The 11866-nt window shown below is 41.9% G+C and overlaps 1 protein-coding gene across 1 annotated transcript; it reads right to left on the bottom strand.

Moving 5' to 3' along the window:
* Positions 1–382: 382 nt before the first annotated feature.
* On the bottom strand, positions 383–8293 carry SLBP (stem-loop histone mRNA binding protein). Its single transcript, XM_083835786.1, has 9 exons — positions 7988–8293; positions 7581–7712; positions 5094–5198; positions 4509–4568; positions 4142–4273; positions 3341–3490; positions 2121–2205; positions 1269–1376; positions 383–915 (listed from the first exon to the last, which is right to left on the bottom strand). The coding sequence occupies exons 1-9, from the start codon at positions 8029–8031 to the stop codon at positions 886–888; spliced, it is 846 nt and encodes a 281-aa protein (XP_083691912.1). The 5' UTR covers positions 8032–8293; the 3' UTR covers positions 383–885.
* Positions 8294–11866: the final 3573 nt, after the last annotated feature.

Below are 11866 nucleotides of genomic sequence, written 5' to 3'. Positions count from 1 at the left end.
AGTTTGTGTCTCCTTTGAGCCTGAGAGTGTTCAACACCCAGAAATTCCAGGTTAGAGATCAAATCAGGTGAAGTCCAGTTAACAGAGCTTCAAGCGCCCACCTAGCTTTTCCAGCAGCAGTTCTAGAGAACACAACCTTGTAACCAGCTCACGGAGAACTACTAATCTGGACTGCTTTGAAGGGGACTGCAAAAGGCTCACCCATTACAAACCAGTCTTAAATTCACCATGGTGGCCTCACACAACTAGATTCTAGGTCTTCCTCCAAAACCCATATTATACCCTAGCTTATTAGTATCAGCCTCAGATATATGGCTTTCAGTATTTTCTCTGCATTTTGTTATCCACGGAACACCAGTAGTAGGAAATGAAGAGTCGTAAATAAATTCACATCCATTTATTTTCCAGCAACATCCCATACAAAAGCAATAGAAACATTAACTGCTTTCAGCAGAAAGTCTGTACAGTGTTATCATTTACAAGTTTTACATTTAAAATCGGCAAATTAAAAAGCATCAATTATTTTCCCTAAACATTTTGTTTTCTTGACTGTATTAACAAACAGCTCATTAATATTTACAGATTTCAAATTCAGCCTACTGCTTCTTAAAACAATATTACTGCTACCTAGTCTTTACAATATTGACTAATTTCTTGAGTAATTCTTCTCCAGTTGTTTCAGAAACATTTTTGCAAATAAAAAGAATCTGTTTTTTTTTTTGTTTTTAAAAGGTAAGGCAGTTTAAACTTTAGTGACTGCAACAGACAAGTATACCAGTACTAATCAGCAGTATGCTTCAGCTACCGCCTGCATTACTTCCAGATGGATCTTTGTAGAGACAGATGGAAAAGCAAAATGACATACAGCTGCTGAAAAACTTTTCCCTATTTTGCTCTTGATCTGCAGGTGGACAACTGAAATTAGGGACACAATGGGGGAAAAAAGATGGTAAGATCTTGATGAACTTTATAATCACTTGAGAATAGCACTGCCTTCGGCTGTTTTTTCTATTGGAAGGTTTTATAAAAAAATCTGAGATACATAAATTAAAAATTAAAAAGAAGTCACAAAACTTAATTCTACTTTTTACATAAATTTGGTCCAGAGAATATGTAGACCAACCACAACGTAGAGAACAGTCTTTAACTTTGCTTAACCCTTCTCACTATTAAAAGGTAGAAAACACCCAGTTTATGAATCAAGCTAACCTCTCAAATTTAAAAAGAAACTTCCCCTAAAACAATTGGCATAAGACTATTTAACTCACAGTATTGAAATCTTTAAGTGGCTCACTCAAACACGCTTCCAAGTCAAATTCACCTTCTGCTTGATAGTCAATGTGTCTAACTTTGGTGGGAGTGCCAGAACAGGTATCCTGGAATACAAAAAACATTAAAAATAAGCAGTTAAATACAGGTTTGCTTAGGCAATAGTTCATGTAACTTCTTCAATTCATTTAGACCACTCTATAGCAGAGGCTTACAAACACTTTTTTTTAAAGGCCATACAAAAACATTAGGCTAGTCTCAAATCTGAAGAGATTCAAGTGAAGGCCATACAACCACTTCCTAAGGTTTCTTACATACATCTTAAGGATCGGTGTATGTGTACACCAAAACCTTATACAGATTCAATATTCATCATGAGAGATGTATTAAGAAAACAGCAAGAAAAACATTACTACATCTTTAGAACAGGGCACTGCTCAGCTGTGCTAAGTGTTTTCTAGGTATAAAAAGAGCATCCAAAATGTCCACTCATGCCCAGAAAACTGTACCAATTGTTTTCTGTTTTAAAATCAGGTATTTCAATGTACAGTAGTATTTCCTCTTTACATCACAGTTCACAAGTGACATATTTTGAACAGGTGTATTCTCTTCTGCCAGCTATAAAAAATTAGGGAAGTGACCATCTCAGATGACAGTTAAGTTCTAATTCTCTAAATTCAGACTACAGACAGACATTGATTACAGCTGTGAAAGTGTCTGAATTTAATAATTGCAGCCCCTAAACACAGCTGACTGTGGAGCCTCTCGTGTATTCAGGCTACTCTGGTTACAATTCTAATCAACGGACCAATTACTAAACAAATATTTATGCAAATGACAGGCGTTCTTACATCATTATCTTGACAGCTCGTTTGAGATTCTGTAGAATGGCTTGCTACGGATTCTGTCTCCATCTCACCAAGGTCAACAGGACTACTGTAAATAATTTAAAAGCATATACCTTAGAACCAATTACATTTTTTAATAGGAGGTTTATTGTAGTTCATGGGCGCAGACCGGAAAGCAATGTCAGAACAAGAGCAACGAGACCTACTGAGGTTATACAGAGGTGACAAAAGTGCTGAGACAAAACAGAACAGCAGGTTAACTTACACAGCCAAAATGGCTGAAGACTACGTTAAAGCCTTGAGATTGAGTAGTGCAACTAAAACCACCCAACGCGCAAGCAATGCCTCAATATAGAGGACAACGGTTACGGAAAGAGCAAACAATTTTTATTTCCCTGGACAAGGTTTTCATTAATTTGTTTTCCACTCAAGATTTAACAGCCACAATACACAGAACCGGGCACTAGTATTTGAAGACAGACTAGCATTTCAACACCAACAGATGCCGCAGGCTTCAGGATGAAACACCACTTAACTCCCTTCTTGTTGATTACAAGTAAAAGAAAGCTAAAGTAAGCCACTGCTTTTTATATCCCACTGCTCCACACTGATTTTAAAATCATCACCAATGTTTGGGGGGGTGCCAAGGGAGGTGATAAAGTAGTCTGTCACCACAAATCTGTTTCCTGAGGAATTAGTTACGTCTGCATCCCTTCATTCTGTAATCCCACCGTTTTCTTTTGGATATTCCCTGACCAGTTTTATTGCTTTCTGTAGAGAAAAATAACTATTTGCATTATTCTGTTCTGAGCTCAATATTCATGAGATCTGTCAGTCTGAACTCTCCAGCACTGCTTCTACCACAGCTTAATTAATCTACGCTGGCCTGAAAGAACATTCTGCCTTGCTGGTGTGATATTTCCCACTATAAAGCACTGTAGCATGAACTCTGATCTCATCCAGTGGAAATACATTACAAGAAATGGGGGATATATAGATATGCCCTTACAAGTCCAGTCTCACCAATTAGGTCCAGAAAGCTGTTACATACTCTGAGAAGGAACTGAGTAGCTCTCAAGAACACTAACTGCGGACAAGTAACTAACGAAAACGTTCAGTAATCGCTGACTTGTCTCACAAATGGCTACAATTCTTTATTTTTTTGAACATAAGGTGTTGCTGTTTTTTAATATATACATCTATCTTTAAGATTCTATACATACATTTCTTGCAGATCACATCCTTCTTCAGTAGGTGGATCCCAGGAATGCAGTGCAACTTTCCACAGTTTTATTTGCTGGTCCCATGACCTACGGCTGTACTTCTTAAATTTATTTGGAGTTCTGGGGTGAACTCCTGGTATACGATGGCATCTATGTTAGACGTGAAAAAAATGATTAATGCTTTTCACACAGAGATATCAGATAGCTGTAAAAGTTAAGACTGCCTGCTGTCCATGCTCATTACAACCCAGCAAATTCTAAGTGATTTTTCTGGGGAAAAAAAAACAACAACAAAGACTACTGCACAATTCCAGTACTCAAGTGAAAGGCTGGCATCTACACATGAACATTTTAGTTCTTCCATTTTTGGGTCAAGTGGGGAAAAAAAAAATCAATGTTAGATCTGAAAACTTAATTGTGCAGTTTCTGCATATAACATATATACCAAGTTTAAGAGCAACCATAGTCCATTTTGCCTGTCAGTTTACTAACGAGAAAACTGGCTGCAAAAAAAGCAGTTTCATTTCCCCTAACTGACAAGCACAGCAAAAGAACTTACACTTTCATTTCTGCAGCATGAAAAAGTTAAAAAGGCCTCATGTACAGAGTAGTTTTAAAATAAACAAAAATCCAAGACACATTTAATTTGTTCATTTCGCTTATCTGGTAAAAAAAAAAAAAAAAGCCTTAGTTTCATTTGTAGATACCTCAGATATCAAGTTTAGTACGTTCACATGCTTACAAAGAACAGGTATGACCTCTATTTGAACATTTAGTTTTCCAGAAACTCGAGCAACTTACCTAGGAACTTCTTTAATGTATCTATCGTACGCAATTGTATTTTTTCCATAGTTTATCTGTTTTTGTCTTCTCATCAAAACCACTTCATCCGTCTCAAGTTCTACTGTTGCAGTGGACTCCTTTGAATCAGAACTAAGAAAAAAGTAATATAAAATGGGGGTACCAGAAAACAAGTGATATGCCTAGAACAAACTTGCATGCCGAAAATTAAAAAGAAACATTAAAAATTTTCAAATGGATGCTGAGAATGTTACTGAATTATAATATCAGGGGAGACCTCCAATGAACTACTTGAACAGTTTTCAGAAGCAACACAGTACATTTGAAAATTCAAACCTATTGTTTGTCAGCTAAGTTAGAAACCTACCTTCCAGAAGAGGACCTCCTTTCCCTTGAAAACTCATTTATGAGGAGTTTTCTTCTGTATCTGTAAGAGTTCAAGTCAGTATTAAGAATATACACAAAGAGAACAGACAAGGCTGCACTGTCCCAGCTCACAGTTAATTTCACTTCTCAGTTAAGCAGTAGCCTTGAATAAGTCAATCTAAGTACCTTCCCACTATGGAATGGTTGCTTCAGTTTTTCCCTAAAAAAAACAAAACTCCAAAGGACTTTCACTTCCTAAGTCATTTGTCTAAAAAACCTTCCTATGGTAATGATATGCCAAAACAGTAAATACCAAAAGGATATTCAAAGGAGATGATTTAAATCTGGAGACACAGGAGAGGTTTTGTCCAAAAGGGAGAGGTTTAGTGACTACCAGTGTGCTACGTCCCTGCTACAGGACTTAAGCCACAGCTGGCCTAAAGCAGAACTTGCTACCTCTGGCTCTCAGGCCAAGGCTGGTCTGATTTTACTACAGCATTTAAGTTAAAAATACAAGTCAATGCAGATTCTACAGGAAAACTGCCATTTTCCCTCCCTCCTCCACATGTTAAAAACCCACGGGTACCTTGCAATTTCTTTGTTAACGTTGGTTCTCATTTCATCTTCTTCCACTGCAGTTCCCCAGTCTGAACACCGGGAAAGGGGGCCAGGGCCTTCTGGTGTTGTAAAACTGAAGAAGAAAAAAATTACAGATTTGTTTTATTGTATTTCATCCCTCTCCTACCATCTCCCCCATTCACAGCTTGATAGCTATTTGACATACTCATGTATAGTAGTCACAATAATTCTGAAGATCTTCTATAGTTCTATGAAAATGGTAGCATTTTAAAACTAAAAAATTGGTAGTTCCACTCTGAGGTTGTCTGGTTTTGTTTTGTTTTTGTTAAGAAGTTTACGTAGATATCTGTAGAAACTAACCACTGTAACAAGTTACCTAGCCTACACTTCAGTAAGTTTAAGTTGGTTTCCTTCAGAATATGGTATGTGAACTATCATCTTCACTCGTTTACTCACTTCTGTATTTTCACTCCACTGAACAATGTATCAAATATTTACCCTTTCATGATTGCAGACTCCTGAGCTATAAGAGACAAAAGTTAGAACATGTAATTACATTATACAGATCATTAAAGAAAAGACTCAGTTTTCAGTTGGTAACCTGAGATTTGCTCTGACCTTGCTAACAGCATTTAACAACTTTATTGCAGCCCATTAACATCACGAGCATAACCTTTCCCAGCTGACAGCTGCCCACATTCAGATTATTAAATATGTTTTCCAGACCACCTCCTGTCCTGATGATTTATCTTCCTAAAGTACAAAACCAAAACCGCGTCCTACAGACCAGAGTTTTCTCATTAGATCTGGAAATTCTCTGGAGAGTTACGAAGGTTCTGCCCAGAGAAGTCTCTTGAAGTCAGGGAATTTGACCCATCTGCACTAAAACCAACTCCAAATCCCTCCCTGCTCCCAGCTCAGAAATGGGCTTGCACTACTTTGATGTTTTTGTTAAATTCATAGTGGAAGTCCTTTTTAGATGAACCTCAGTTACCAACTCAGAAAAGTTTAAAAATCTGTACCAAACAACACAGGTCCCTTCGCAAATATCTGTTCATCCAAAAATGATTTCTATCATTTACTTAAATCCATCTCTAACTGAAAAAGCAGGCCACATTTGATTACTGCTCCCCCACGGAAGAAAAAGGTGCACTGCTGACTATCCCAAAGTAAACAATTCAAGCATGCTTCCTGAAATTAATTTAGTAATTTATTTTTGATACCAGCCTTTGAGCTGTTGACCAGTGTCTTCTGGGCTTACCATCAGCAAAAAAAAACCGTTTAATTCTAGGGTACAACCCATCTCATTCTGGATCAGAAGCCTAGGTTCAATCAACAGGGCTGTAGGCTGCAACTCCGATCCACTGATGAGAGGAACAAAAGGGACCCTGGTATTTATAGCTCAGATGTAAACGGTGCTATAAAATAAGATACGTTCACTAATTTGTCATTTCCTGTGCTGGGGAAATGGTAAGGAAGGCAAATGGCAGCACTACGAACAGAATGACTGACCTCAGAAGTGGACCCCCCTCCCAGATTTGCTCACATATTTAGAAACAACTTTTTGGGATGATGTAGCATTCTCAGAAGTAAGACTTCAGAAAAATAAGTGCAGATTACCTTGCAGACTTGCATGTTTCATTAGTCAACTTGTTTTTTTTGACCCTAACACTAAGCACAGCCTGTACCCACAAAGATGCACAGTTTTTTTGGTGCTGTTAGCACTTCATGGTAAACAGCAGTAAACAAGCATAAAGTGCAAGCATAAAAAAAATGAAGAAAAATAGTGCAAATCATGAGAATTAATCACAGAATGACTGAGGTTGGAAGGGACCTCTAGAGATCATCTACTCCAACCCCTCTGCTGAACAGGATCTCCTAGAGCACATTGTGCAGGATGGCCTCCTGGTGAGTTTTGAGTATATCCAGAGGAGATTCCACAACCTGTTGCAGTGCTCTGTCACCCTCACAGCAAAGAAATGTCCCCTCATATTCAGTCGGAACCTCCTGTGCTTCAGTTTGTGCCCGTTGCCTCTCATCCTGTCGTTGGGCACAACTGAAAAGAGCACAGCTCCATCCTCTTGACACTCTCCTCTCAGATATCTATACGCATTGACGAGGTTAAAAGATCAAAGAGCCTTATTTCTCAAGGAGCAACTCTGAGACAAAAACACCGCGCCAGATTAATTTCTTCTGGACCAAGTATTTAGTGTGCGTGTTGGAACAGCACAGAGCTGTGTCAGGGGAGGATCACAGTGGGCGTGAGGAAAAATTGCCTTGCTGTGCAGGCAGTAAGACCCTGGGACATGTTCCTGGAGAGGTGGCTGGTGCCCCGCGCCCGTCGGTGCTCGGAAGGCATCTGGATGATGCCCTCAGCATCATGCTTTAACTTTTGGTTTGCCGTGAGGCAGCTGGGGGCTCGATGACTTCGTGTTCCCCTGCAGGTGCCGTATTCCAGCGGGGTGTTTTCTGAGGGGAGCAGCCCACGACCTACCTGCCCAGCCTGCCGTCGGCAGCCCTGCCGGAGCTCTCGTCCCTCGCCGCGCCGCCGTCTTGGCTCTGCCTCCGCCGCTTCCCATCCGCGCCGCGCTTCCTCCCCTGGCACCACCGAGGGGCAGACTGCGGGCTGCCGGCAGACAAGACAAAGCCGTTATTTCCATCTCTATTAAAAATAATTAAGTAAATAAATAATAATAAAAAAAAAAACGACTCGCCGCCTTCGCTCCCCGCAACGAAGCGGCGTCCCCTCAGCGAGGGGCCGGCGGCTCGCAACATGGCGGCGGCGGCGGCGCCCCCCACACGAGGCGGCCTCGCTGAGGGGAAGCGAGGGAGGGAAGCGGGGAGGAACGGGTGAAGGGAGCTGGCCGAGGGGGGACCTCCAGGCTCCCCGCTGGCTCCTACCTGGCGGTCTCGGCGCCGTGAGGGCTCCGCTGCCGGGCAGCCATGGCGTGGGGCGGCAGGGAGCGCAGCCGGCCCCGCTTCGCATCTCCCGCCGCCGCCGTGCCGAGCCCGCCTCCCCGCCGGCCCCTCCACCGCGGCGCCCCGGGGGGGACTCGCGGGCGTGTGGAAGGGCCGAGGAGGGGAGAAACGCGCCCGCCGAGCCTCCGCCGAGCCTCGCCGAGAACCAAGAGGGCTCCTCGGTGGTTCACGGAGGAACGGGAGGTGTCAGGACGCTCCCGGCTCCGTCCCCATCCCCCCCGCCGCCATGGTTGGGCCCGGCGCGGGGCGTGTTGGCGGGAGAGCCGAGCGCGGCCCCCCGGAGCGCCATGGCTGAGGCACCTCCCCCTCGGCACCAACCCCCCCCCAAAAAAAGGGCGAAACAGGGAATGGGGAGGTTGGCCGGGATTTAAAGGTTAAGGCGTGGAGGCATCAGGACGGCTCAATAATCCAGGAGGAGGAGAAGGGTATTTAAACAGCCCGTTCAAGCCCACACTCAAGAGCTACCGTATAAATTTATATCTTATAAAGAGACATAACCTTAAATAATAATTAAGATCGGTATTGAATAATATCGCTTAGGCCATAAGGTCACTAAGCTTCCAAATAAGTGGAGTTTTTTGGGTTACTATAACTTCAAACACAGGCATCATGAGTTCCCATCCACCTGTGAGATCTGCTGCATGCTGACATTTACCAATAACCCAGAAACTGTCTGGAAAACACCCCCAGGAAAACACAAGCACACCTTTAAATATCATATCTCTGCATTTAGTCTAATGGACTAAAGGTTGATGACATGCTTTGGGAAAGATGCATAGAAACCAGGCAGTGTTTTCTTGCTGGACAATGGATGTAGCTATTGCAGGAGCAGTAGTAAAGGCCTCTACCTAAAGGAATTTTATCTCTACAAAGAGGTGTTGTTTTATTTAAAAAAGTCATTAGATTATTTGTTTTTTGGAATGTAATAATGGCCAGATTTCTGCAGATTCTGTCAGCGTTCAAAAAGTGGCAAGGTGGAAACAAGAATGGGATGTTTAGATAAAGATAACACGTAATAGTCATGCTAGACTTCTGGTTGTAAATTTAGTGCTGTCAAGGGGTTACTTCTCAGGAACTGTAAGCTTTTTAAGAACTATTATCACCTATGGCCGTAGCAGCACTCTCTTGCTGTAGAAGCTGGCACAATTTTGCATTAATTGTAAGAATGCAGTGTCCTGCATCACGAACCCGACAGTCTCGCACTGACCCAGGTGGCCTCTCCGTTAGGGGCATTTGGTTCCTACCTGCAGCATGGGATAACTTATTTTCACTATCCATGTCTTCATCATGTCTTTTAATTAAATTAAAAAATATTACCACCGTATAGCAGCTAACTTTGAGGGTAAATACATCTTATATGTCCTGCTTTCAGATCTTAGTGTTTTACTGAGCATGGAGCCAGCCTGTTATCACAGAACGGCAGCATCTTGGAGACTTCCTACAACAGATCTCCAAGAGAAAAAGCACAGGACCTGCCTACAAACTTTGAGGAAAAAACCCCATGAGGTGTCTCTGGGCATAAGCGCAAAAGGAAGAGGTCAGATATAAAGGTCTCAGATCAGCACAGTAATATTCTGCCGGGGATCACTGCAGTATTACATTATGTGGTCTTGAAGGCCAATAGGAGGAACCTACCAGCTCTGCGAAGCTTAGCATTGCCCTGATGTGGTAAACATCCTCTTCATGGTGATTTACAGAGCTCATTGTCTCTTGTCTTCCTGTAGCGGGAGAAACTCACAGTATTAATTTCCCCCAAAAGGCCCAAACGCTATTTAAGCACTTGGCTAAACTTTCTTTTGCAAAGCTGGGCCAGACAACGGATGGATGAATGAAGACATTGCCACAAACTTCCCAGCAAAATGAACAGCTTCAAACTGAAAGTGCTCACTGCCTGCCCTTGTTGAGCTGCACCAGGCCAGACCAAGAATCTTCAGCCAATAGTTTGCAAGAGCTTTTAGAAATTGAACGTTTGAAGTCTCGGCAGGTAGCTGGCTTGCTTTGAGGGTTTTTTTTTTGTATTTTTTGTATTATTTTGATTTCACAAATGGAAAAAACACACATTGAGAATGCACTGAAGTTAATTCTTTCACTTGTAGAAAATTAATCTGCATTCTCATTATATATATAAATACACACACACCCCAGAGACTCCTGCTACGTATGCATTTAGAAGTGTTTTTAGCTGTTTCATAATGCCCTTTGGGTAGTGTCTACATACACAGTGCTCTTGGCTGAAATCGATAGTATTTAGGGAAGACGTATTTAGGGAACATGTAAGGGAAAACGTGAGTTCACTTTTCATCACCTCATGCTTTTCTCCCCCCCTCAAAATTTGCACACAGGTCCTGCACTTTTCTCCTCTGCAAGACCTGTTGCAGGATGTCTCCAAGTTGCCCATCTGTGTAGGGTAACAATCAGGCTGGCTCTCTGCTCAGTAAAACGCTAAGACGTGAAAGCAGTACAATTTAAGTGATGTACCCATCTTGGAAGTTCCTTCCCCTTTGCCCACATCTCTTGTGCAGCATTTGTATAAATATCTGTGCTCGCACAGGAATGTTTCTGCTGCATTAGCACTGCTCCTTTCCCACACCCTACTACAGATACCAGAACTGTGTTCCTGGACCAAGGACACTCTTGCAGCTCAGCAGAGGTTCAAAGCAGATGCAAACCAACCCATTTCCTCCAGCCTTGCTCTGAGATAAGTCGACTTGTTTACCTGAACAAAAATGGCATGTTTATCTGAACTCATCCAAGCTGCCCGACAGAGAACGGTTCCAGCCTAGAAGCTGCACAGTGCTGCCAGCATAGCACTGCGTTCAGTTTACCAAGCAAAACTATCTGCTGGAACACAGATTAGGGATTACAGCTGCCTTGCATCTTTTCTGTCCTCTCCAGCAAAGAAAATTCTTCCGAAAAGAACTCTCACACTACAGTGGGACTCTTAAAGGAATGAGGAGATGTCTTCATCACTGTGACCTCAAAGGAGCAGTTTCAAAAAAAAAAAAAAAGGACACAGTGGCATTTCAGAACTGGTAGTGAAGGACTGTTTCTACAAACACAGATAACATATCATCTGTAAGGTAATGCTCCCAGTGGAAGATACGTGTCACTTCTTGAAAGAAATTTAAGCCTGACTGAAGTTAGGAATTTATTTTGGCATAATTACAAACTGAGCACAGATTTACGCAAACTGCATTTAATTAAAAGAGGTAAAAGTAATGGAAAACTATCAACTAGAAACTGAGGGTGGAATACTACATTTCAGCTTTGCTTGCCTGAGTTATAAATCCTTATGTCAAATAGCTTTGGATAGATAAACAAGCAAATGGGTGGATTGCATTCAAGTTTAAACTGCTCTATTTAGACTGATGGTGTTGCTAATTAAAAGGTGTTAAAATGGTTCTATATCCAGTGGCAGCACTGCAGGAGATGACTTTAGTAGAGCTCAAACCTTATCTGCTCAGTATCATTCCCTTCATTATGCTATCATAGCTCGTCCAACTGTGTGGAACCTGGATTAGGGAAGAAGCCTGTCCAAAATGTAACTGCCACAGGCAGATTGGTTATTCTATTCCTAGTTTTAGTATCTTCAACCAAGAAATACACATTAAGGACTTACTAATTACAAATCCTATGGATTTTTGTCCATAGATCAGCTGCAGACCCCACCTCTCACAGACAAAAGCTTAAGGGCTCTGACAGATGAGCTGAAACATTTCATGATAGCCTATTACCCCCAAGTGACAGCTCCACCTGCTCCACAAGGACACCTTTCTCCAGGTAGAATAGATTCTGGAACCT

This window comes from Anser anser, assembly GCF_964211835.1.
Source record: "Anser anser genome assembly, chromosome: 4".
Taxonomy (NCBI): Eukaryota; Metazoa; Chordata; class Aves; order Anseriformes; family Anatidae; genus Anser; species Anser anser.
Note: the sequence above shows the minus strand (reverse complement) of the source record. Positions and strands in the feature narration are given on the sequence as shown.